Below are 23,892 nucleotides of genomic sequence, written 5' to 3'. Positions count from 1 at the left end.
TACCTTCATTTAATATTCAGCAATAATAATACTTCTATAGTTGCAGTGTTAAAATCAGTAGGTTTCGGTGTGCATCACTCCATGTCATTTCGCTACTAAATTAACCTCTATAAGAAATGGTAAACTAGCCACATGCTAACCGGAGATGACGGATTTTCAGAATAAAAGCTTAACTGGTTGTGCACAATAATTTTCTGGTTTTTCAGTATAAAACAGCATTTAAACTGAAGGTACATTTAAGGTACTTTATGCCATCAAAACATTGATTTTAATTTCTAACAATATTGCATTTTTTATCAAGACTTGCTGCCTAGAATACCAATAATTCAACGTTGTTGTTGACAGTCTGGTCCTTGAATGTATTGTGTTATGCTAATAGCGGCTAATGTAGCATAGAGCAGCTAGCCTCAAGCGTTTTATATTTTCAAACTTGTAGACTTCACACTTTCTCCCCACCTGTCACTTCCTAAAGTGATATGACTTGAGGCAGTTTGTAAGCAAAGCTCCATTTGATGCCACACAATGCTTTACACAACTTATTTTCATATTTGCAATAGTTCTCTTTTAAAACAGACATTAGTGGAGTCCCAATACCTGTATTTGCTTTGCTCTTTACAACATCGAGAAACCTTGACAGCCTCCAATGTTTGTAATCCAATGTTTGGCTTCTGCTGAATGTCCATTTAAGAAGCAGAGGTAATTCATCTAGTTATAAGAAAGCGTGCAAATAAGATGTTGCCTCTTACAAGAACACATGTTGGTGGCATGGCTGTTGGACCAACCCAGTCTCACGGCATTTCGTGTTCACCAACACGATTTTTAATCTATTGATTCGTGTTCACCAACACGATTTGCCCCTTTTTTTCGTGTTGCACAGCACGACTTTAAAAGCAATGTATTTCTACTGCCTGCAGCACGTCTTTTTCTCCGGTCGGGTCGAGGAAGACCGGAAGCTGTGTGGTTCATAAAAACATGTTCTTACTCAATATCAAGCCACAGTTATTGCTTTTATTTGAAATCGTATAATTTCTGACTTTTGTTGCCGTCTGTGAGGAAAATAAATGGGGCTCAGAGCCTCAGAATACGGAAATCTGTATTTTTAAATATTTGTTTCCTTCTAATTCGATATTCTTTTCAAAATAACACACTGTTATTTACTCACCAATAACACACAATTATCCTTGCTTTTATTTATTGGTTTAATTCCATAATCTCGGGCTTTTTTGGCGTCCGTCAGGAACTGAATTTCAAAATAAAAATAACCGGAAACAGACGTTTACATAAGGGACATTTCGAGCATCATTGCGATTGTCAACATTTCTGAGTTTAGGATGGCCGAAGACACTACACTACCCATAATCCCCAGCTATCGTTTAGGACTACAGTCCCCGTAAGGTTATGCAGAGCGTCAAACAGCTGTGTGAAATGGAACGAAACCACGCCAGACTATCCAAAACTGGAATCGAACGTCCCCCCAGAACTACACATGCTGGCTATTGTGTTTCGCAACATGTTCTATGGGACGTCTCTACTGAACGTTTTCGTTTTTCCCACAATTAGAAGTTGCCAGTATTAAACACATTGGTGTTATCAAATGTAAAACATATAATTAATAAATGGGTGAAAATCGCTTGTGTCCATAATGCGCAGCATTAATACCCACATGACAGCTCATTGTTACTTTGTAATTCTACTCCACTACAATTCAGAGGTTAACCTGGTATTTTTACTCCACTGCATTTATTTGAGTTACTTTGCAGATTCTGATTAATTATGTAAAATATAAACAACCCTTAAATCAGACTTTAGTTACACCTGAGTAACATTCAGGTAAGGTGATTGTCAAGTGCCAACAATTAGGAGAGATATTTGATAGTTGGTGCTTGAGAAGACTAAACATGTATCTGCAATTGACATGAATGGAAACGAGTAATAAAGTATATTCATTACTCGTTATTCTCTACTAATAGTTAATTAAAGACTGTATATTATGGCTATTTTGCACATCCCTTTCAAGATTTTCAAAGGTGTATTGACATATCATATACACAACTACGGTGTAGTTATGCAATGAATGAAACACTTGGGTCACAGGTTCCTCAACAGTGGAACAAGACATCTATCAATATGTGTGTACCTCCACCATTAAACTGTCATATTCTGCACATTTCTTATTCTATCTACATACATAAGAGTATAATTCATATGTATAATATCAGTTAAAATAAGTGCTTCAACATAGTTAACATTGCAGGAAAGCAATATATTAGACGTTAAGTACTTTGTCAGGCTTAATATTTATCTGTAGATAGATACCCCCAAAGTTTTTTTCTTATTTAAAAGAAGACCTTAATCTGTTATTTAATGTTTAAATAAAGGTTAATTCGTTTTTCTGTTTTGCACCTCCTCCTATTAATATCTTTGTACATTCTGCACTAAACTGTTTTATTGTAGAGATCACTTATAGTATCTTCTTGATTTTTTATATTCTATATTTATACTTTCCCCCTATGAAAGTATGTACTCTTAATATGTTTTTAATCAAATAAAACACAATAATTCAATAACGTGCTTTAACCACTAGGCGGTGCACACAAGGTACACACAGCCATAATAACTTTGTATTATTAGTGTAGGACACTTTTGTTTTCGTACAACATCGGAAAATGTGTAGTTTTATGCATGCTTTCACATAATTTTACAGCATATTGCTATACTATTTCAGACTCAGTATTTACATTCTTACATTCAAAGAAAATCAGTAATATCTTTAAAAACTACAGTCCTTTTATATCAGCTGTGCACCGTTATGGTGTAAATATAACCTATCTGTGAATTAGATCAAATGTAAAAGTCAGCCGAATTAGTGTTGAGAGACGTATTGTGTGAAGAGAAATTGAAGATGTTGTTTAATTGTTGAATATATTTATGATCCACGTCAAGTATTCAGTTTCGGCGGCCTTTTCTCAGTTTTTCCAAAGGTCTTCTCATCAGGGCTCTATAAATAAAGAACTATGGCAGATCTGTAATATACAATGCAGCCGAACCGTGTATTACAATGCCGTTATGTGATGACTTTCAAAGAGAAAAGCAAGAGCGCTCGGAATTAAGTATTATTTTATTCTTTTAAAATGTTTTGCGGATTTCATATCATATAAACACCAAATCCCAGCATGCATTGCGGCTAAAACATCCAATAAGCGAGCTTAAAACCATAGCTGAGGATCTTGGGTAATTGCTCGAAATGCCTACGTCTGTTTCCGGTTATTTTTATTTTGAAATTCAGTTCCTGACGGACGCCAAAAAAGCCCGAGATTATGGAATTAAACCAATAAATAAAAGCAAGGATAATTGTGTGTTATTGGTGAGTAAATAACAGTGTGTTATTTTGAAAAGAATATCGAATTAGAAGGAAAAAATATTTAAAAATACAGATTTCAGTATCCTGAGGCTCTGAGCCCCATTTATTTTCCTCACAGACGGCAACAAAAGTCCGAAATTATACGATTTCAAATAAAAGCAATAACTGTGGCTTGATATTGAGTAAGAACATGTTTTTATGAACCACACAGCTTCCGGTCTTCCTCGACCCGACCGGAGAAAAAGACGTGCTGCAGGCAGTAGAAATACATTGCTTTTAAAATCGTGCTGTGCAACACGAAAAAAAGGGGCAAATCGTGTTGGTGAACACGAATCAATAGATTAAAAATCGTGTTGGTGAACACGAAATGCCGTGAGACTGGGTTGTGTGGCTGCACTGGTCCACATCCAGTTAGAGCAGCTGACTGTGGGAAAAGACGTATCAGCCTGTATACAGGGAAAACCCATCAGCATAAATAAGTGATTGGGCCTTCACCGGAGTCAAAGAGTGGAGGAGAGATTACACAGTGAAGGCATGTGATACAGAGAAATGTTTAGTAAGGTTGGCACTGATATGCAGGAGGATGAGGAAGCCGGGAAGTTGAAAATAATCGTTGAGGAGTGCAATGTGATGGAAAACTGTCAGAAAAGTTACTGCTGCACTTGTTCAGAAATATTTAATTCATGTTAAAAGACTTGGCAGCTTCTGTTACAGCACCACAAAGTACAACTGAAACATTAAACATACAGTAAAGTTGTGGTCAAGCCTTGTATGAACTATTAATACTGCTTTTGTATTTATGAACAGTACCTAAAGTGAAAGTGTTAAAAAGACAAGCCTCCTTTACAGCTTCAGTTCAACCGCAAAAAGTTTAGAAAAAGTGTGGCTTTCATTTAAATCATTTAAAGTAATATATAAGGACTGGTTGTACACCAAGTTTGATACGAACACTTCATATAGATATATTTATTGATGTTTAACACACATTACCTACTGGGTTAGTTTTTCTGACTTTAAAATCATTTTCTACTTTTCTACCAACTGCTGCTTGTTGTTCCATTTGACTTGTTATCAGTCAGGTTTCTTTATGTTGATGTCTTCATAGAAAGTCTCTTCATAAAGAAAGGAAATTCAATAGGTTCAGGAGAGCATTTTATACCACACAAGTTATATACAGTATTTAACATATATTCATTGAACATTTTCAGGCAATTCAATTGAGAAACATTTATATACTCAAAAAGACGGTTGAACCAAATAATTCAATGTCAACAAAAAAATACTTCAAATATGGTTTACATTGTGAATCTGATGATTAAGGAAGTAGAATAATCGACTGCGTGTTATTGAACCCAAACACGCTAACTGAACTGAACGAAGCTTGAAGATCTTGATATACAAATAATTACGTCTCGAGTGGTATTAAATATTATTTCACTAATAGTTTATATTCTGCCCTGCAAAGTTTGAGTTCAGACCATATACTCCAGACTTAAGGCTTTTGAGCGCAGACACAGAGAGCTGATGTCGCATTGAGTTTGTTGAACTTCACATCTGGAGACGGCTCAGCGGGATGCACGCAGAAAACAAACCTCACTCCTCCCCCCTCTATTATCCAATGCTTCATCACTGTGCACTGTGTCTCCTCTCAAGGTCTCTTCTTGTGAGACGATACAGGAGAACCACGTGCACGTTTCGGTGGGTTGAGCTTGTAATTGTCCTCTTTTTCTGCCTCTACTGTATGTCCTCTGCACGCAGCACCCCAAACACTTCAGGAAGAATCTGTCACAGGTTTCACTGCACATTACATTACATGTTGTTAGACGCTTTTATCCAAAGCGACTTACATACTCAATACTGTGGACAATCCCCACAGGAGCACTTTGGGGTGAAGTGTCCCAGGGACACAACGACATGCTGACTGCAGTGGGGTTTGAACCTGTGCTCCCTGATCCCAACACCAAGGCTCTATCCACTGCGCCACACGCCCCCGCATATCTTGTTGGATCTTTTTGTCCGTGCTAAATCTACACTGACATTCCTGTTGGAGCTTTCTGTTATGTGCATGTTTTAATTGCCATTACTTTTTGATGCCGTGGTAATCCGTGACGACATAGCGTGCTGTTGTTCTGCTGAGGGGAGCAGAAAAAGCATGATTTATTTACTGTTCTCTGCTGCACCATGTGTTTCACATACAATAACCCCTGATTTCCTCTCTTTACTGATGCTGTGAGTGTAGCTGCATATTTTAGTCGGTGCTTACTAGGTCATTTTTAGAAACTGTATGTAATGTATCTTGTTCTGTTTTCCTGTTGGGTCTCTGCACATTAAATCTGAAAGCCTGCATCTCAGTCCTGCTCTCCATTACTTCCTGTCTGATCTGTCTTGGCCTCCATATCCTCTTTTCTCTCTTCCTCATCTTCTTTACCTTTGCTCCAGTCTCTCCTCTTCTCATACTCTGTTTTGCTATCTTCGCTTTAACCTTTAAACAGAAATCTTTAGCCTCCTCTCTCTGCCATCAGTTCCTTCCTTTCTCCCTCTTCTTCTCTTCCTCCTCTTGTTCCTCGCTTGTTCTCCACCGCCTCGGGGTCTGAATCATTTATTACACCAGTCATTAAGGATGCACTCCTTTGCACTCCATAGTTTGGAGTCATATTTGGGATGAGGAATAAATAGGGCAAACTGTATCCGGCAGACCGAGGGGAATTGTCCAAATTTTGCAGCATGACAGGAATGAGAGAGCAATGTCTCACCGGTGGTTGACCTGATACACTTAAAGGAGATGTGTGTGTGTGTGTGTGTGTTTGTGTGTCGGTGTGTGTGTGTGTGTGTGTGTGTGTGTGTGTGTGTGTGTGTGTGTGTGTGTCGGTGTGTCGGTGTGTGTCTGTGTCTGCTGGGAGCTGTGTACAATCAAGATAACTGTAGTCAGGTTGTCTTGTCCTCCTTGCTCCAGATTATTCTAAAAAAAACTCTTCTAAGAGCTTCAATTAAAAAACATCTAGGGCTGCCACTATGATTATGATGATTATTTTCACGATTTATTTGGTGTACTAAATGTCAGAAATAGTAATAAAAATGCCGATGTTTTCAAGTGATATCTTCAAATATGAATAAAAGCCTTTTTCTGTCAATCAAACAATCAACTAATCGCTTTAATATCCAGGACCAAAAGACAATAGCATGTATACATATTCTACATATTCTGGACACACTTTCCATCCTGCTTAATATTCTGTGATTAATAAGTGAAGGTTAAAATGCAGACACTTTACTTTATATGCATACTAAATGCAGATTCAAGCACACACCCACTCACAACTCCCCCGTTCCCCTTCACATTGTGTGTGTCCACAAACAGTATCAACAGAGAGGAGGACATCGGGTCACATATAATAATAATAATAATAATAAATGATATTTATAGCGCCTTTCAAGGGACCCAAGGTCGCTGTACATGGTGGACAAACAAAACAAACAGACAATAAAAGGGCAAACTAAAAATAAAGGAAGCCGGAGAACCGAGAAAGGGCTCGGGCCCGAAGGCCAGGGTGAACAGGTGTGTTTTTAATGATGATTTGAAGATGTCCAGGGAGACAGCATTACGGGTCTCGGCAGGAAGTGCATTCCAGAGGGTGGGGGCCGCAACACTGAACGCCCTGTCACCAACAGTTCGGAGGCGAGAGCGGGGGATGGAGAGCAGGCCCGTGTCTGAGGACCGCAGACTCGGAGAAGGGGTGTAGGGATGGAGGAGGTCCGACTGGCAGCCAGTGTAGGTGGATGAGGGTGGGGGTGATGTTGCCATGGCTTGGTGCGGGTGAGATATGCTAGCATACGGTCCCTGAAAGATTGGTTTTATTTTAGCTGCTGAGTAGGAGGCATATCTGCACTGAGATATGATTTTTAAGTGTGAGGAAGATGTGTCACAGCGTGGGCACAGCTCATCCTCCCAAAACCTGTCCAAGTCTGACACCAGATCTGCTTCTCTCCGCCCTGTCGAGCCTGAGTTTTCAGACACTATTTCAGTTAAGGAATCTCAGCATAAGTACTGTACACCTACACTTAACTCTGCAGCGACTTAGTTGACTTTTTATGTATGTGATGTTATTATGCAGGAGTACTTAGACTCAGCAAACAGGATGAGAAGACATAGATGGTTAAATTCAATCTTTTCCTCGAGGTGTATTTATTTGAGAGGTTTATTACCAAATTTGTAAGATACCATACGATAATACCTTTTTGTTAAATCAAGTCTAAAATGTTTTTTCACAGCTGCACCATTTGCAACATCAACAAGGAGAACTGGAGCTGCTGTCATGCAAGGAAAAAAATCACACTCTAAAGTATTTTAAGATGTTTGAGACAGAAATAACTCCCCTCCCCCACTCCAATTATTTAGAACATTAACATTTAAATTCAGCAATTTTGCATTAATAATATAACGTTTTAGTACATTTTATAGTAGCTAAAATCAAAAAGAAAGAAAGTAAAACACACATTATCATAAAGTAGGACTCACTCATAATGAGAAGTTTAATAATGTAACCTTTGATTGCCTTTTATGATAATAAGGAATATGTAACATTAGACACTGAGAAAATGGGTAGCCAAACAGGTATTGATAAAAGAAAAAGCATTTTATGAGGTCATTAGTACATAACAACAATTGTAGATGTATAATATTAAAACCTTCATATTATTATCAAAGTGAATGACTCCCTTCTGGTATATATCCGTTAGAGCTGTCCCATTGTTTTGTTATCATATCATATTTTAAACTTCATAGCATCTTTTAACATTAAAAAAAGTACATCATTTGTTATCTTTCACTATTTTAGTGGCATTTATTGATGTATTGTTCTCATTAAAATTACAATCACTTAAAAATACATCTGTTTTGGACCAGATATTTGAAAGTGGCCTCATTTGAACTTCTACCCACAATGACCTAAGTGTAACATTAAATCTGCCTTTGCCAGCAGGCCGCAGTGTGACGAGGTTTAATTGACTTTAATTGAAGTTTTAGTTTGGGACATGATGGATTATTCAATAGGTCCTAGGAGAATGTTAACATTTCTCTATGGAAAGTCCCAATTCTATCAGGGTCTTTTAATATTGACCTGCCAATCCAATACAAGATTTTAAATAATGTATTTCTTTACAGTATAACAGTTGCACAGCATACTGAGGCTACAGTACCTGAAAATATGTGCTTTAAGAAAATACAGGTTATATCTCATGTGTTCTTTAATGGATGATTCCTATACAGTAATACTGTGAAGTGTGTTGAAGCGTTTTGCATATCATCTTCTTGGAGGAGTGTCAGTGTTGATCTGCTGTGGCGCAAACTAAATAAATGTATGCTCACAAGGTGCTGGTAACTATCTGAACACCTGTTAATACAAGAATACATAGTTATATTCTAAATAAAATGTATTTTATTTAAAAGATTACTCTTTCCTCTCTCATTTAACTCTTAAAACGCAATGAAACTCAGATATGTAACGCCCTTTGCGGTGTTGAATAAATGACACATTGGTAAATGATGGCGACCGCATTGATTTGTATTCTACATTCTCTCAAGTCTCTCCCTCACATATTGTTTTTTGCTCTAATAGAAATGGTATTTTGTTGAAACAATATTATTACGTTTGGAAACGGATCTGTTTTTTATTGTACGCTGCAGTCACAGAAATAAAAGTCAGTCCTCGGTCTATTTCTGCTCCTGCGTTTAAATGTCCAGGGCCCATAGTCTCACTCTTGGTCCTTGGTTATGTAAACTATATTTCTTTTAGGCTGATCTAAGAAAATGATGATCATGTTTTGCTGCAGACAAAGCTGACTAGCCAAAATACATAACTGAGTTAGCCCAGGCTGTATTTTCTCAGTAACATTCATAAACACAAAGCTTAACTCTGCTCTGGAGATGAATTAAAGCAGTACAACTTGTCTGTGTTCAGAGCAGATTCTACTTCATCAGAAGAGCCCTTTGGCAGGACTTCATCTCCGCCATCTAAAGTGGTGCTGCTTCTTAGATGTGAAGTTATTTCATTATTCATGCAGCTCATGTTCTCTCTTAAACTTTGCACTCCTGTCAGATGAGCGCGAGGCGGTTCAGAAGAAGACCTTCACTAAATGGGTCAACTCCATCCTGTCCCGGGTCGGCTGCCGAATCTCTGACCTCTACCTGGACCTGCGAGATGGACGCATGCTCATCAAACTGCTGGAGGTGCTGTCCGGAGAACGGCTGGTAAGAAGCTCCCTCGTTACCTTTTTATACTTGTCTCTCCTTTTAACTCTTTGCATTATCCCTCTGTCGCTTTTGAACGCTCTTCCTCTAACTCTGTTTATTTGTTTGTCTATAGCCAAAACCCACTAAGGGCCGGATGCGTATCCACTGCCTGGAGAACGTGGACAAGGCTCTGCAGTTCCTCAAAGAGCAGAGGGTCCACCTGGAGAACATGGGCTCCCACGACATCGTCGACGGCAACCATCGCCTCATCCTCGGCCTCATCTGGACCATCATCCTTCGCTTCCAGGTAAATTGAGACATCGGCCACGCTGAGTGCTCATATTTATCATATATATCATATTTTTTTATTCAAAACACTGTATGACACATGTGTGTAATGTTCTTATCATAAAATGAAGTGCATTGATTTCAGGTTGTGTGTTATAGTAAAGCAATATTTCCGATAAAATACGGATACTGTAAGTCTATATGCGCTTTCACACCGGAGTACTTTTCCCAGGAATAGTTCCGATAGTTCCTGGGATTTTGCGTTCACACCAAAAAGATCTGGAACTAGAACTTTTTTTTGCGCGAACCTTTTCACCCCTTTTTAGTCCTTGCTAGAAAGCAGGGACTTTCTTGGGAAGAAAACGGTTCCAATTTCTGATTGGCTGGGCGAATTGCAAACCAAGCCCCGTAAAACTGCCGCCATTTTATTTGCTCGCATTAGCATTATTAGCTTTAGCATTAGCCCAGCGCACCAACGGAAAGAGATTGACTTATGGCAACACAAAAGGGATAGTGGTGGTCCAATGGATAGTGAGGTGGGCTGAAGATCGGAAGGTTGTGAGTTCAAATCCCGCCAGGAACACCACCACTAGTGTGCCCTTGAGTAAGGCACTTAGTCCTTAGTTACTCCAGGGAGAATGTCCCTGTGATTGGTAATTGTAAGTCGCTTTGGATAAAAGCGTCAGCTAAATGAAATGTAATGTAATGTAACAAAAGAAAACATGGGAGCGGTGGAGTGATGAGGAGGTGTCGGCGCTTCTGGCGATTTACTAGTCCCAGCAGCTTCTACTGAAGCCAGCCCCCAACTCCGGGGACTTCCGGCCGGGAAGTATTCCTGGCAAATGTACTTGGTGTGAAAGCGCCTTATGGGTATTGTTGTCTATATGCACATATTAGGTAAGTATGAGTCAATAGATTAGGAGTCAATACATAGTTTTTACTGCACAAGCCTAATAAAACTACATTTGCCAACTTACCTTGCAGAAGGAACCTATTTGTATCAAGAAATATTGACTCGAGGAAAGACAGGACATTTTCTTTCCAACATGATGTTTGCCCAAACATGTTACGCTTTAGAAATAGAGACCAAATAATTATTTTCTTTGCCTCAGTTACAATCTGGTTCAACGTTCTTCTAATTATTCATTTGTGTTACCATGTCAGTTCTGGTCTCACTTTACTATGGAAACATACAGTAGATAATTATGTAAATAACATGTATTTGCCTTTAGTGTACAACTTGCTGTTTTATAGACAAGTCTCTGATGAACTGATTAATGTTATTTGGGCGTGCAGCACAGAAACATCGTGCAGCCTCGGGATGTTTTTGTCTCTTTACTCGAATTCAGGTTCAAAACATTATATATAAATATCAGAACACGTCTGTTTGACTCTTTCAACTTCCTGGAAGGGCATATATTTATTTTTAATTTGACAGCAACACTGTTATTTTTAGACACGTTACTTCAAACAATATGGCCTCCTGCAGTATTCAGGCTTTTTTCAAACAAAATGAAAGACTCAGTCCTGCAGTATCTTTTCAGTCTGTGTAAACCACGGAGGACCAACGCTGGCTAAATGTAGCCGTCTCTCAGGGCCAGATCAACCAATGCTCTAATTACTGGCCCACTGTGTGAGGAAATAGGGACTTCAATAATGACTACCCATCCTTCTATTAACAGAATATAAATGGCTAATAACATCGATGATATACCTCATGAGATTGTACACAAAAACCTCCTAGTATCTCTGTGAGACTTCAAAATTGCAAGAGTAACCCCCCTGCACAAAAAGGGCAGCAAATTGGACCCAGGCTACTACCGCCCTGTTTCTATACTTACCTCCATCTCGAAAGTCATGGAAAAAATAGTATATGAACAGGTCGAAAAGTACCTCGCGGAAAAGAAACTAATCTATGAATTTCAATCTGGCTTTAGAACATCCCACTCCACTGACACATGCCTTCTTTATTTGAGTGACCACATCAAACAAGAGGTGGACGAGGGCAAGTACTGCGGCATGGTGATGCTGGACCTACAAAAGGCTTTCGACACTGTCAATCACCCCATTCTGATTGACAAGCTAAAAGCAATTGGTTTTGATAAACTATCGGTGAGCTGGATGCGATCCTACCTGGAGGGGAGAGAACAGATGGTGGAGGTAAACGGTACTCTGTCCCCCCCCCTCCCAGTGAGCTGTGGTGTTCCACAAGGAAGCATATTAGGTCCGTTACTGTTCCTAATTTATGTAAATGACATGTCATCAGCATGTGACTGCAACTTGTTCCTGTTCGCGGACGACTCAGCCCTGCTGGTCTCTGACAGGAACAGGTTGCAGGTTGAAAAAACCCTCAGCTCCGAGCTCGGCAGAATCTGCACCTGGCTCGCCGATAATAAATTATCATTACACCTGGGTAAAACAGAGTCCATTCTCTTCGGTTCGAAACATAATCTCAGCACATCCGACGACTTCTCAGTTGCAGTGGGCGACATTATTGTCACAAGTAAGAAGGAAATTACATACCTAGGATCTATTCTTGAGGCAAACCTCTCCTGTGACAAAATGGCATCCAATGTAATAAAAAAAGTCAATCAAAGAACTAGATTCCTATACCAGATCTCCTCTCTGGTAAACAAAAACACCCTGAAAACTCTGGCAGGAGCACTCATTCAAGGGTACTATGACTATGCTTGCACGTCATGGTACCATAGCACCTCCAAGGCGCTAAAAATAAAACTTCAAACATCGCAAAATAAACTGGTCAGACTACTGCTTGACCTTTCATCTAGAACCCACCTCACCTCTGCCCACTTTGACAACCTAGGATGGCTTAGAGTAGACGACAGAGTACAGCTACTTGCAATGGGCCTGGTCTACAAGATCCACTACACCTCTATGGTACCCATGTACATGTCAAAATTCTTCCCAAAGGTCAAGGAATACCATGATCATAACCAGAGGGAGCTCCACAAATCATGTGAAACCCAGATTTGGCACAAAAAAGGGGGAATACACGTTTCGCAATTATGCCACATCAAGGTGGAACGCTCTTCCCACAACTGTAAAGGAAAGTAAAACTATACTTACCTTCAAAACCTCTCTTAAAGAGCACCTTCGGGGGAGAGCATTGCAAAACTGGCCCCGGTAATGGTACAAATCTCAACCTGTCGTTCAATGGACAGCTTCCCCCCCCCCCCCATCTATGTATATACTCGCATTTTAGACTCTGTTACTAACTGTATATCTGTAGACTTGGTATGTCTTAAATGTCCGGTTAGGATGTATTAGAACAAAATGTAAATTGTAAATAAGCAATCTGTATGTCAAATATGTCTTATATGTCTTATATGTCTTAAATGACATGATGAATTAGAAATGGGGGACCCTGATGTAAACAAGACGAAAGTCTTTCTCTGGTCTGCATCCCCTTAACAATTGTATGTTTTGAGCTGTACTGTACTGTACCCAATATACAAGCTGTTAATACACTTTTCAATCAATCAATCAATCAGCTTTTATAAATTATGTATTTCCAAGGTTTTTTTTGTGCCAAAATGTTTCCCATCTGATGCATCCTATTAGCGACATGTTGCTATCACTGAGGTTTTGTTCTCTGCTGTGCATTGTTCTTGTTTGATCGCAAAGCTCGCAGTCATTAGTTACGTTTCATTATTTACCATGCAGCTGTGTGTGTTGTTTTTAATCAGATCCAGGACATTGTTGTGGAAACGGGCCAGGCGGACCAGAAGGAGACGCGCTCAGCCAAGGACGCTCTTCTTCTGTGGTGCCAGATGAAGACGGCGGGGTAAGTGGGATGTTTAAACTTTACCATCGCCAAGCTGTTGTTAACATCTTTTGGGAATTAGTTTGGAAATCCATTTATGTGAACAGCTGTAAATCTTTTAGTGGTTAGAAAAGTGTTTCACGTGTCTTCAAACTCGAAACATTTAAATATTTTATTCTACGTCCTGTGTAACTCCACACATATATTGTTTTGGTTTCTAGGTTATTTTTTATATATTTAATTTGTTATATAAAGCATCTCTGAGTATCCTGAAAAGTGTTCTATAAATAAAATGAGTTCCTATTTTCAGTATTCACATTTTTATTGTTGAAAATGAGATTGCAAAAAGACAAATCTTTCCGGTACAGACATAAGAGAGGTTTTGATCCTTTCATTTAAAAAGCAAATAAGCTAATTTCCCAAAATGTCTTTACGGTTTTTTACAGTGTCATAATTTGTCCTATTTCAAGATCATTCCTCTACATTTTGTGATCTTTTGAGCAGATTACAAAGTGCCACTGGTCTGCTCAGGTCTGAAGCTGCAGAAATACGAGCATCATATTGTCACATGTTTATGAAGCAGTTCCCAGATGTTGATTTAAAGCAGGAGCTTCTCAGCTATGTCCTTTATGTCCCAGTTAATGACGCCTCCTGTCCGTTGTTTTACAGATATCCCAATGTCAACATCAGAAACTTCACCACCAGCTGGAAGGACGGCATGGCCTTCAACGCTCTCATACACAAACACCGGTAAGGAGAGATGAATGGCTGAATCCACTCTCACCAGCTCTGATATGTAAACACTCAGGAAACCGTCTGCTCAGTGTCTCTCCTCCTCATTCTGCTCCTTCCCTGTCTCATTTTCCTCTTTTACTCTTTTACTCTGTTCATCTTTCTCTCTCAGGCCAGATTTGGTGGACCTTAACAAACTGAAAAAGTCAAACCCGTCGCACAACCTCCAGAGCGCCTTCAACGTGGCAGAGCAGCAGCTTGGTGTGCACAAACTGTTGGACCCTGAAGGCGAGTGACTGACGGAGGCTGTGCCTTCGTGTAGAAATAAATGTTTATGAGCTTCAAGCCTGGTGGAAAAAAAGACCTCAGGAGTAGAGATGGTGTCTGGCTTGGCTGTGACTGACTCGTCTGCCGTTTGTTTTGTAGATGTGTTCACAGAGAACCCAGATGAAAAGTCCATCATCACGTACGTCGTTGCATTTTACCACTACTTCTCCAAGATGAAGCAGCTCGCTGTCGAGGGAAAGAGAGTTGGAAAGGTGGGATGGAAAGATGACGCACACTTATGAATTTGTTAATGTTAGTATGTTCCCTGATTAGCTTTTATGTTCTTCTTCAGGTTCTGGATCACGCCATCGAGACAGAGAAGATGATTGATAAATACGAGACGCTGTCCTCAGACCTGCTGACGTGGATCGAGCAGACCATCATCGTGCTGAACAACCGGAAACTCGCCAACTCTCTGACGGGAGTCCAGCAGCAGCTCCAGGCCTTCAACACCTACCGCACGGTGGAGAAGCCGCCCAAGTGAGTGGAGCCAACACACCTTCCCATTACATCACACTGGTCTGTTTCAATCCCAATACATTCTGTTCTTCCGGTTTTGTTTCATCTGCAAAACTCACCTTTATGATATTCTGCACAATTCATTAAATATCACAACAATAGCAATCAAGAACAAACTTTCAACACAACCTCTGAGAAGCTGGAAATAATCATAATCATATACAAAATCAAGTATCAACCCCAAACTTAAAATTGACCGGATCTTTTCTTTAATAACTTATTATATTTTTCACATAGCGCATGGAATACCAAACTGATACAGCAGAGGAACACCTTTTTAGCAGTTTTACCTAAACGTACTGGCTGGGGTTAAGGCTTACATTTAGTATATTATCTAATATTTTCTTTTGTTTGATATGTTTTTGGTAAGGCCTCTATCTACCTAATAATCCAACATAAATGTACAGTTAAAATGAATGGAAATCAGCTATATATTGATCTTAAAAATAAATATTATTTCAGATTAGAATACATATTGTAATTTCCGTATTCAGTGTAATCCAATTCATTCAAATTGTGTTTGTTCTCTTTCAGGTTCCAGGAGAAGGGGAACCTGGAGGTTCTGCTGTTCACCATCCAGAGTCGAATGAGAGCCAACAACCAGAGGGTGTACACGCCTAAAGAGGGAGCCCTGGTGGCTGATATCAACAGGGTGAGACGGATCATGTGTCTTCTTAATCTGATGAATCTTATTATTATTTTATCTATTAAGTGAGGCATCATTTGGTCCATGAAATATCAGGAAAAACAAAGCTTGTTTTGGCCAACCAACCTTAAATATATTCAGTTTTCACAAGCTTTTTTTCTGAAAGATACATTTTATTAACTTATTATTTATGAACATATTAACTAACCAACCAGATGACTTCATTAAAGAGGGTCTCTCTTTTGACCAGCATAAAGTCAGTGTTTTGAAGCCCAAGCATACACAACGGGTCACAATGCATTCACTCGGCAGATGCCAGTCCAGAGGCAACAATTAAACCACAAATGAATTGAATTATACTCGTTATACTATAATGCAACTCAGTAAACTGTAAAAAAACAAAAACATGGGCTCTTTGAAGCAGTGACAGGCGTTTTTTACAATTAGCTTGACATTTCACAGACCAAACACACACAAAATACAATAATTAAGGCAATGACCAACAAAATAACCACACTAAAAACATCTTTAGTTACGGCCCTCTTATGCAATTGGATCATCAAGCATTAACATACAGTATTGTTGAACTTAAAACTGAAATACCAACCAACTTCAGGAGTTGTTTTGTGACTGACCGATCCTCTAACATATTTATTGATGGGATAAAAGGAGCTCAAGAATTTCATAAAAGTGAACAAATAAAGTGACTTTTACCACCTAAACTACATACATCAACAAACATCCTCTCCTGATCTGCATGCAGGGCTGGGAGCGTCTGGAGGGGGCGGAGCACGAGCGGGAGCGTGTCCTGAGAGACGAGCTGATCCGACAGGAGAAGCTGGAGCAGATGGCCAGGAGATTCGACAGGAAGGCGGCCATGAGGGAGACCTGGCTGCAGGAGAACCAGAGGCTGGTGGCTCAGGTAACACATCCAAAAACAACACTATGGTATCATTTAATCTTATTATCGGATATTTATTATGAGGGGAATCTTGAAGAAGATCTCAATTAGACCATCTGATTATATACCATGACATGTATAACAGTGCAGAGTTTTACAGTATTTTCATTCATTTAATGACACAGCAGGTTGTATACACATGACTATTGATGATTCAACAGACGGCCTTTAAAAAAAGGAGATATGGCAGCAAATAAAAGGTGACAAGTAAAAAAAAAGGAACTTTCTTCCGCAGAAAGTTAGTCAGAGGAATTTAAAGAACATCATTTGTATGTTGTTGTAGAAGTATTTCAATCCTTTACTTTTAGGTTTCTTTTGTAGTTTTTTACCTCTAGTAGACCTGTGTCATACATTTGCTTGCTTTGTGCACGCAGAGGAGGATGGACATGCCTGATATGTCCTGCCAGTTGTTTAACAGTATAAGACAGTTGGCAGTAATGCACCAAATGACACTGCAATGGGCCAGAACAAGGCAGGGCAGAAGAAGACAGAAGCTAGTCAACATGGATCTAAACAATGCTGAGTTTGAATTAAGGTTTAATGAGAAAGGATACTCATTAGAGCTCAGGCATGCATGCTCTGCATTAAATGTAAACTTAACTTTAGTTTTTTTATTTGAAAACTAGCACCTAAAAGTAAAAGTAGCAATACAGCAAATTATTAATACTCCCCTTTTACATGAGGAAAAACACAAGTATTATTAGCTCAACGTACCTGCAACTTTTTAATCTTGAAGTTTAGAGATGTATCCGAGGGTTTATCTAACAAACCACAAGGTTTCTTGTTCTCTGAGCCCCTCTCCTCTCCTCTCCTCTCCTCTCCTCAGGATAACTTTGGTTATGACCTGCCAGCAGTGGAGGCAGCGAAGAAGAAGCACGATGCCATTGAGACGGATATCGCTGCGTATGAGGAGCGTGTTAAGGTCCTGGTGGACATCTCCAAGGAGCTGGAGTCTCAGAGGTACCACGACGCCAAACGCATTGACGTGCGGAAAGACAACATCCTGCGCATGTGGGACTACCTGCAGGAGCTGCTGAAGGCTCGCAGGGCGCGTCTGGAGAAGAACCTGATGCTGCAGAGGATCTTCCAGGAGATGCTGTACATCATCAGCTGGATGGACGACATGAAGGTACAACACATTCATCACCTAATGACTGTATTCTATAGACTCCAAACTGATCAGATCACTGCCTTCTCTCTCTAGGCCCGCCTTCTGTCTCCTGACTTTGGGAAACACCTGCTGGAAGTGGAAGACCTGTTGCAGAAGCACGCTCTGCTGGAGAACGACATCGCTCTGCAGGCAAACCGAGTGCAGAAGGCCAGCGCTGCGGCTCTTCAGTTCGCCAACGGAGACAGTAAGTGCAGGGGCTCATCAGACCCTTTCTACTGTTTTTGTTAGAGATGAGGACACTAACGAGACCTTCTTCAGCCCACATATTATGTATTCAGCACCTGCACTGGGTAAGACAAATATATATCATCAAATCCTTTGAATGTTGTTGTTGACATAATGTTTTGATCAGATATGTTCACCTCTTTTGTCAAAGTTCATAAATTGCTTTGATATCATTGCAAACAATCAGGTGTCATACTGACACTGGTATCAAAACATTTCAACCAATGCTCATATCATTATTATTATATATGTATTAGTGATTTGAATCCTGTTTGAAAAGTACTTACATGTTATCCAATAAAATAATGTTTTTAACACCTGCATTCAAAGTACATTAGGTGCAATCAGTATATATGTTTTCTTATTTTAGAAAAGCTACTACATTTGACAAACTTATATAAGGTTAAAATTGGTTCAGTAGATAAAATATTGAATATATGTAATGTTTATATTGACTTTCATTTCCCCCCCAGGCTACAAGCCGTGTGATCCTCAGGTGATCCGGGACAGGGTGCAGCACCTGGACCTGTGCTACCAGGAGCTCTGCGCGCTGGCGGCCCAGCGGAGGGCTCGCTTGGAGCAGTCCCGCCTCTTCTGGAACTTCCTGTGGGAGACGGCGGAGCTGGAGAGCTGGATCCGAGAGAAGGAGCACCTCTTCTCCTCCCTGGATTACGGCAAGGACCTGACGAGTGTGCTGGTGCTGCAGAGCAAACACAGCGCCTTCGAGGACGAGCTCGGGGCCCGCCGTGCAAACCTGGACCAGGTCCAGGCCGAAGGACAGAAGATGATCGAGGCCGAGCACTACGGCTCCCCGAAGGTCCAAGAACGCATGGACGACATCAGGAGGCAATGGCAGCAGCTGGAGGAGCTGGCTGCGTTCCGGAAACAGAACCTCCAGGACACCCAGAGGTTCTTCCAGTTTCAGGGAGACGCAGATGAACTCAAGGCCTGGCTGCTGGGTGCAAAGAGGCAGATGAGCAGCGACGACATGGGCAACGACGAGTACACCACCCAGAGGCTGCTGAGGAAGCACAGGGACCTGAAGAATGAGACGATAAAGAACGGAGCCACCATAGATGCTCTGTCCAAACAGGCCAACGCGCTGCCGGAGGAGCTGCAGAACACGCCGGACATTCAGAGACGCCTGAAAGACATTAAGGACCTGTTCATGGAGCTCATGTCTCTGGCCGACCTGAGGCAGAAGAAGCTGGATGACGCCATGTCCCTGTACACCATCTTCAGTGAGACAGACGCCTGCGAGCTGTGGATGGGGCAGAAGGAGACGTGGTTGGTGGGTTTGGAAGTGCCTAAGAAACTGGAGGATCTGGAAGTAGTACAGAATAGGTACACAAAACATTTTATTATAATTTCCTGAATGTCTTAATTTGATTTGATTCTGGAAACAATAGTTCTACCAAATGAATGTTGATAACAACTAATACAAAGCATATTTTTTTCTGGTCTGGGATCATAGTTTGTATGCAACATGTGCATTGTACTTTGTTTATTCTAATCTACATTGTTCTTGTTTTCAGGTTGAGCATTCTTGCTCAAGATATGGCAAATGTTCAGTCGAGAGTTGATGACGTGAATCAAGCCGTGAAACAGCTCGAGGACAGCAGACACCCTCGCACCAGAGAGGTCAAGGAATGTCAGATGCGACTGAATAAGAGGTGCTTTGAATATATTTTCAATACATTTTACAAGTCTTTTATTTTTGTATCAGCTTTTCCAAGCAGTCTTTCAGTGTTACACCTGATATTAATTACAAAAAAGGTTCTTATACAATGTGATTATTTCTTGGCAACACCTTATTTTCTTGAAGAAGTAGTATATAATATAATATAAACTTTTTCTACAGTACATTTTACAATACAACAAAAAGTTTCCAATAATAATAATTTTATAAATGTTTCTTGATTTTACAGTACATTAAGCTGTCCTTGCACGGGATTTGCCACATTCCTAAAAAATAAATGATTATTTTTAGGTCATTATTTGTATTTAGATTTTAATTGTCATGAGGGTATTTGAAGGGCTCATGGCAGGGTTTAAAACATATCCTAAAATCAGATTAAAGTGATGCAAAGGTCCATTAAATACCTGTTTTTCAGGTGGGAGGCCTTCAAGGCCATGGTGGAGGACAAGAAGAGGAAAGTGGATTCTGCCGCTAGTCTGAACAACTACGGGCTGGAGTGTGACGAGACAGAGTCCTGGATCAAAGACAAGACTCGGGTGATCGAGTCCACGGTGGACCTGGGCAACGACCTGGCAGCCGTCATGACCATCCAGAGGAAGCTGTTCGGCATGGAGAGAGATCTGGCTGCCATCGAAAACAAGCTCACCTTCCTGAGGAACGAGGCCGACCAGCTGGCTATGGATCACCCGGAGAGCGCTGGAGACATCCTGGCCCGCAGAGGGGAGCTGGACGCAGCCTGGGACGCGCTGAGAAAGACTCTGAAAGACAGAGAGGACTCTTTGGGTGAGGTCAGCAAGTTACAGACCTTCCTCCAAGACATGGACGACTTCCAGTCCTGGCTTTTCAAGACCCAGAAATCTGTGGCTTCAGAGGAAAGGCCCACCACGCTGCCGGAGGCCGAGGAGCAGCTCAGCCTTCACGACGCTGTGCGAGAAGACATCAACAACCACGAGGAGGACTATCACCAAGTGAGGGACACCGGGACACAGGTCACCCAGGGCCAGGAGGACGATCCTCAGTACCAGCAGCTGGAGCAGAGGCTCAACGGGCTGGACCGAGGGTGGGTCGAGCTGCAGAAGATGTGGGACAACCGGAAAGGTTTCCTGGACCAGGGTCTTGGCTTCCAGCAGTTCATGAGGGACTGTAAGGCTGTAGAGGCCATCCTCAACAACCAGGTACTGTACTCTGTGTTGGGAGGGCTACTTTTAAAATGTAAAGGGTTAAAGATTACTAGTGACCCTTTTAATAATGTTTTACAAAATGCAATTCTTTAAGATTAATCAAAGTAGTCTTACTTATTACATTTTATTCTGTTGAAGCCCTTTTTCTGATTCAAGAAGGCAAATATAGGGTGTCAACCCCAACAACGTAGTAAACACTGTTAAATGTTGCCCTTATTTGATAATGTTACTGTAATAAACATAACATTCATATATTTCCTTTTAATTTGATATAGTGTTGGAAGTTCAAACATATTTATAATCACTTTGGCAAGTTATGGTATAAGTTGTAAAATGCTAATAAGCACTGCGACTTATATGATATGTATTCCTCAGTCACGATTGGTTGTTTTCGTGAACGACCAAATCTTCACGTTTCCTTTCATAGAGGATCGTCCAGTGTATCCTCAGCTAAAGGAGATTATAAAGAGATTATCATTGCTGTCATTTCCATACTTTCGTGGTCATTTCAATCCATAAGCAACCTTCCTAAGCAAAATTGACAATTCGACCGCAACCTGGGAGACATTACTTTGATGGTGTTGCACTCTTATTGGTCCCATCGTATTTATTGATCTGCGTATGTACTACAAAAATAATTTATTTTGATGCAACCCATTTGTAATTAAACCCACATTCTGATTAGTAACTGTTATTGAATTACATGTTTTTCAAAAGTTTACAATAACATTTAAGTAGTGTAAGTAGTGACTCCCCGACACTGAGTTATAATCTTTAATGTACATGCAAGTGGTCAGTCTTTTGAAGAGTCCTTGGTCTCATTTGGTGGGGGTTAGCCTTGTTGTGATGGGGGTTAGTAATGCAGGTAATTACAGGTAGAGGTATTTAAAAGATGTGGTATGCAGGAATGCAGCATGGTCAGTTACCTCACAGCCGGTCGTATGTCTCAAGGGTGTTTTGTCTGTTTCTTTCTCTACTTCGTGTTCAGGAGTACACATTGGCCCACATAGACAAGGCCGACACGTCAGCTGGGGCAGAGAAGGCTCTGAAGAAGCATGAGGACTTTGTGAGCACCATGGAGGCCAACGAGGACAAGATAGATGGCGCTCTGCAGGGCGGCCAGCGGCTGGTGGACAGCAGGAACCTGTACTCTGGGAAAGTGCAGGATAAAACTGACTCAATCCGAGACAGGTCAGTAGCGGTTTATCTGTTTTCTCTTTATTTCTTTTCCGCACTGTAACTTTTCAAACTGGTTTTGGTCAGTAGAAATTGTTGTCTATATTTAACAAACATTTCAAAAATCCCCCTTGACTGAATGCTCTTTAGTTAAGAGTAAAAACACTTTGCTGAATGTGAGCAACAAGACACATTTATCAGAGGAATTACTCCTACTTAGAGCAAAGTGAAACTTCTAAGAGCATCTCTCAAGTGATCATATAATGAATCTAATTTCTATAAATATCTGTATACATAATACGCATAGCCGCATTCAAACATATCACAAAAAATTGCCTGGACCTTAAACCAATGTTTATTTACCATTATTAATCACTTGTTTTTGTTTATTTATTTTTCCTTAAATGTCTATTGCCAAAAGACCAAATACCAATCAGACACATGTGTTTACCTACATACCCATAGTTCATTAAAAAGCAACTCAAAAAATTACTACTTTTACTCTCGGATACCATTAAAATTATGCCTTTTAAAATTGATAACAATCCTTTTATTTATGCAAAATACTAGAAATTAAGATGTGAAAATGCATCAACAACAAACACTAGGAACTAATATTATAAACTGTACAGCGTGATCTGTTATCTCCTCTTTACCAACTTTAGGGACCTCTGGATTCTGACTTTTGTCATCACTTAAGTCCAGTTTGGTTCATACTGTACAGGCCTTGATTAATATCGCAAAATAGATCTGTTCTTCTTCAGAGTTTCTCTCGCCTCTGCAGTAAAACAGCTTTCTTATCGCTGTATCATTTGTGTGAACAAGAGGCATTACAGGTGGGGCACGGGAGCTTGTCCCATTAACTCCCATAATTCAGCACGGTAGACAGGCGCCCGCAATAATGGATATTGATCTTTAGTGAGAGCTCTTCTTCACGGGGCAGCGGAGGCACTGATAACTGTTCTGGGTTACTGTGTCAGGTATTTTCCTGTGAGGGGGAGGAGTTCATGATAATAAATCATCGCTCAGTCATTCTGCATTTCCTCCTGTTACGTCACTTACAGAAGTGTTGAATTACAAGAAATATCAGATCAGTCTTGGGTAGAATTGAAATGAAATAGCTTGTGTTTGACTTTCAGGCATAACAAGAATAAGAGGAGAGCCCAGGAGGTGTCGGAGAAGCTCAGAGACAACCGCGACCTGCAGCACTTCCTGCAAAACACCCAGGATGTGAGTTCACCGTCAGTTCACTGTTCCTGTAATCACTGGATAACATGAATTAGCACATTCATTATTAACTTCACTATATCTTCAATGAGAGCTGACACCACAGTGTTGATTACTGTACTCTTGTTTAAATCAACACAATGTGACTTTATTATTGTTATTTATATCTTCCCTATTTGGGATAGGGGTCCCATTTGGCTAATTGGTAAATGCTCTGTTTTCAAAAGATAAAGAAATAAATCCTTCTCAAAGAAAGTCACCCCTACACAAATCTAAAATGCTGACTTCCCAAAACTTTCCCAAGTTTTTTTTTTAATACAGTGCATGCTTGAATCTTAGCTGTTGTTTTTGTGTGTGTTGCTAATC

At 40.3% G+C, this 23,892-nt stretch overlaps 1 protein-coding gene across 2 annotated transcripts in view; it reads left to right on the top strand.

Moving 5' to 3' along the window:
- The window catches only part of sptb (spectrin, beta, erythrocytic), a 51,232-nt gene that overhangs the window by 5,520 nt on the left and 21,820 nt on the right, over positions 1 to 23,892 (top strand). For both annotated transcript variants that reach the window (XM_034235246.1, XM_034235245.1), the window contains exons 2-17: positions 9,457 to 9,608; positions 9,724 to 9,897; positions 13,586 to 13,683; positions 14,332 to 14,412; positions 14,567 to 14,682; positions 14,821 to 14,933; positions 15,014 to 15,201; positions 15,775 to 15,892; positions 16,650 to 16,808; positions 17,674 to 17,976; positions 18,052 to 18,202; positions 18,717 to 19,587; positions 19,779 to 19,916; positions 20,358 to 21,117; positions 22,112 to 22,314; positions 23,439 to 23,529. In XM_034235246.1, the coding sequence (XP_034091137.1) occupies positions 9,457 to 9,608; positions 9,724 to 9,897; positions 13,586 to 13,683; positions 14,332 to 14,412; positions 14,567 to 14,682; positions 14,821 to 14,933; positions 15,014 to 15,201; positions 15,775 to 15,892; positions 16,650 to 16,808; positions 17,674 to 17,976; positions 18,052 to 18,202; positions 18,717 to 19,587; positions 19,779 to 19,916; positions 20,358 to 21,117; positions 22,112 to 22,314; positions 23,439 to 23,529 (3,716 nt within the window). The remainder of the gene's footprint in view (positions 1 to 9,456; positions 9,609 to 9,723; positions 9,898 to 13,585; positions 13,684 to 14,331; positions 14,413 to 14,566; positions 14,683 to 14,820; positions 14,934 to 15,013; positions 15,202 to 15,774; positions 15,893 to 16,649; positions 16,809 to 17,673; positions 17,977 to 18,051; positions 18,203 to 18,716; positions 19,588 to 19,778; positions 19,917 to 20,357; positions 21,118 to 22,111; positions 22,315 to 23,438; positions 23,530 to 23,892) is intronic.

The sequence above is a fragment of the Gymnodraco acuticeps genome, unplaced genomic scaffold, assembly GCF_902827175.1.
Source record: "Gymnodraco acuticeps unplaced genomic scaffold, fGymAcu1.1, whole genome shotgun sequence".
NCBI lineage: Eukaryota > Metazoa > Chordata > Actinopteri > Perciformes > Bathydraconidae > Gymnodraco > Gymnodraco acuticeps.
This window is presented reverse-complemented; position numbering and strand designations above follow the sequence as displayed.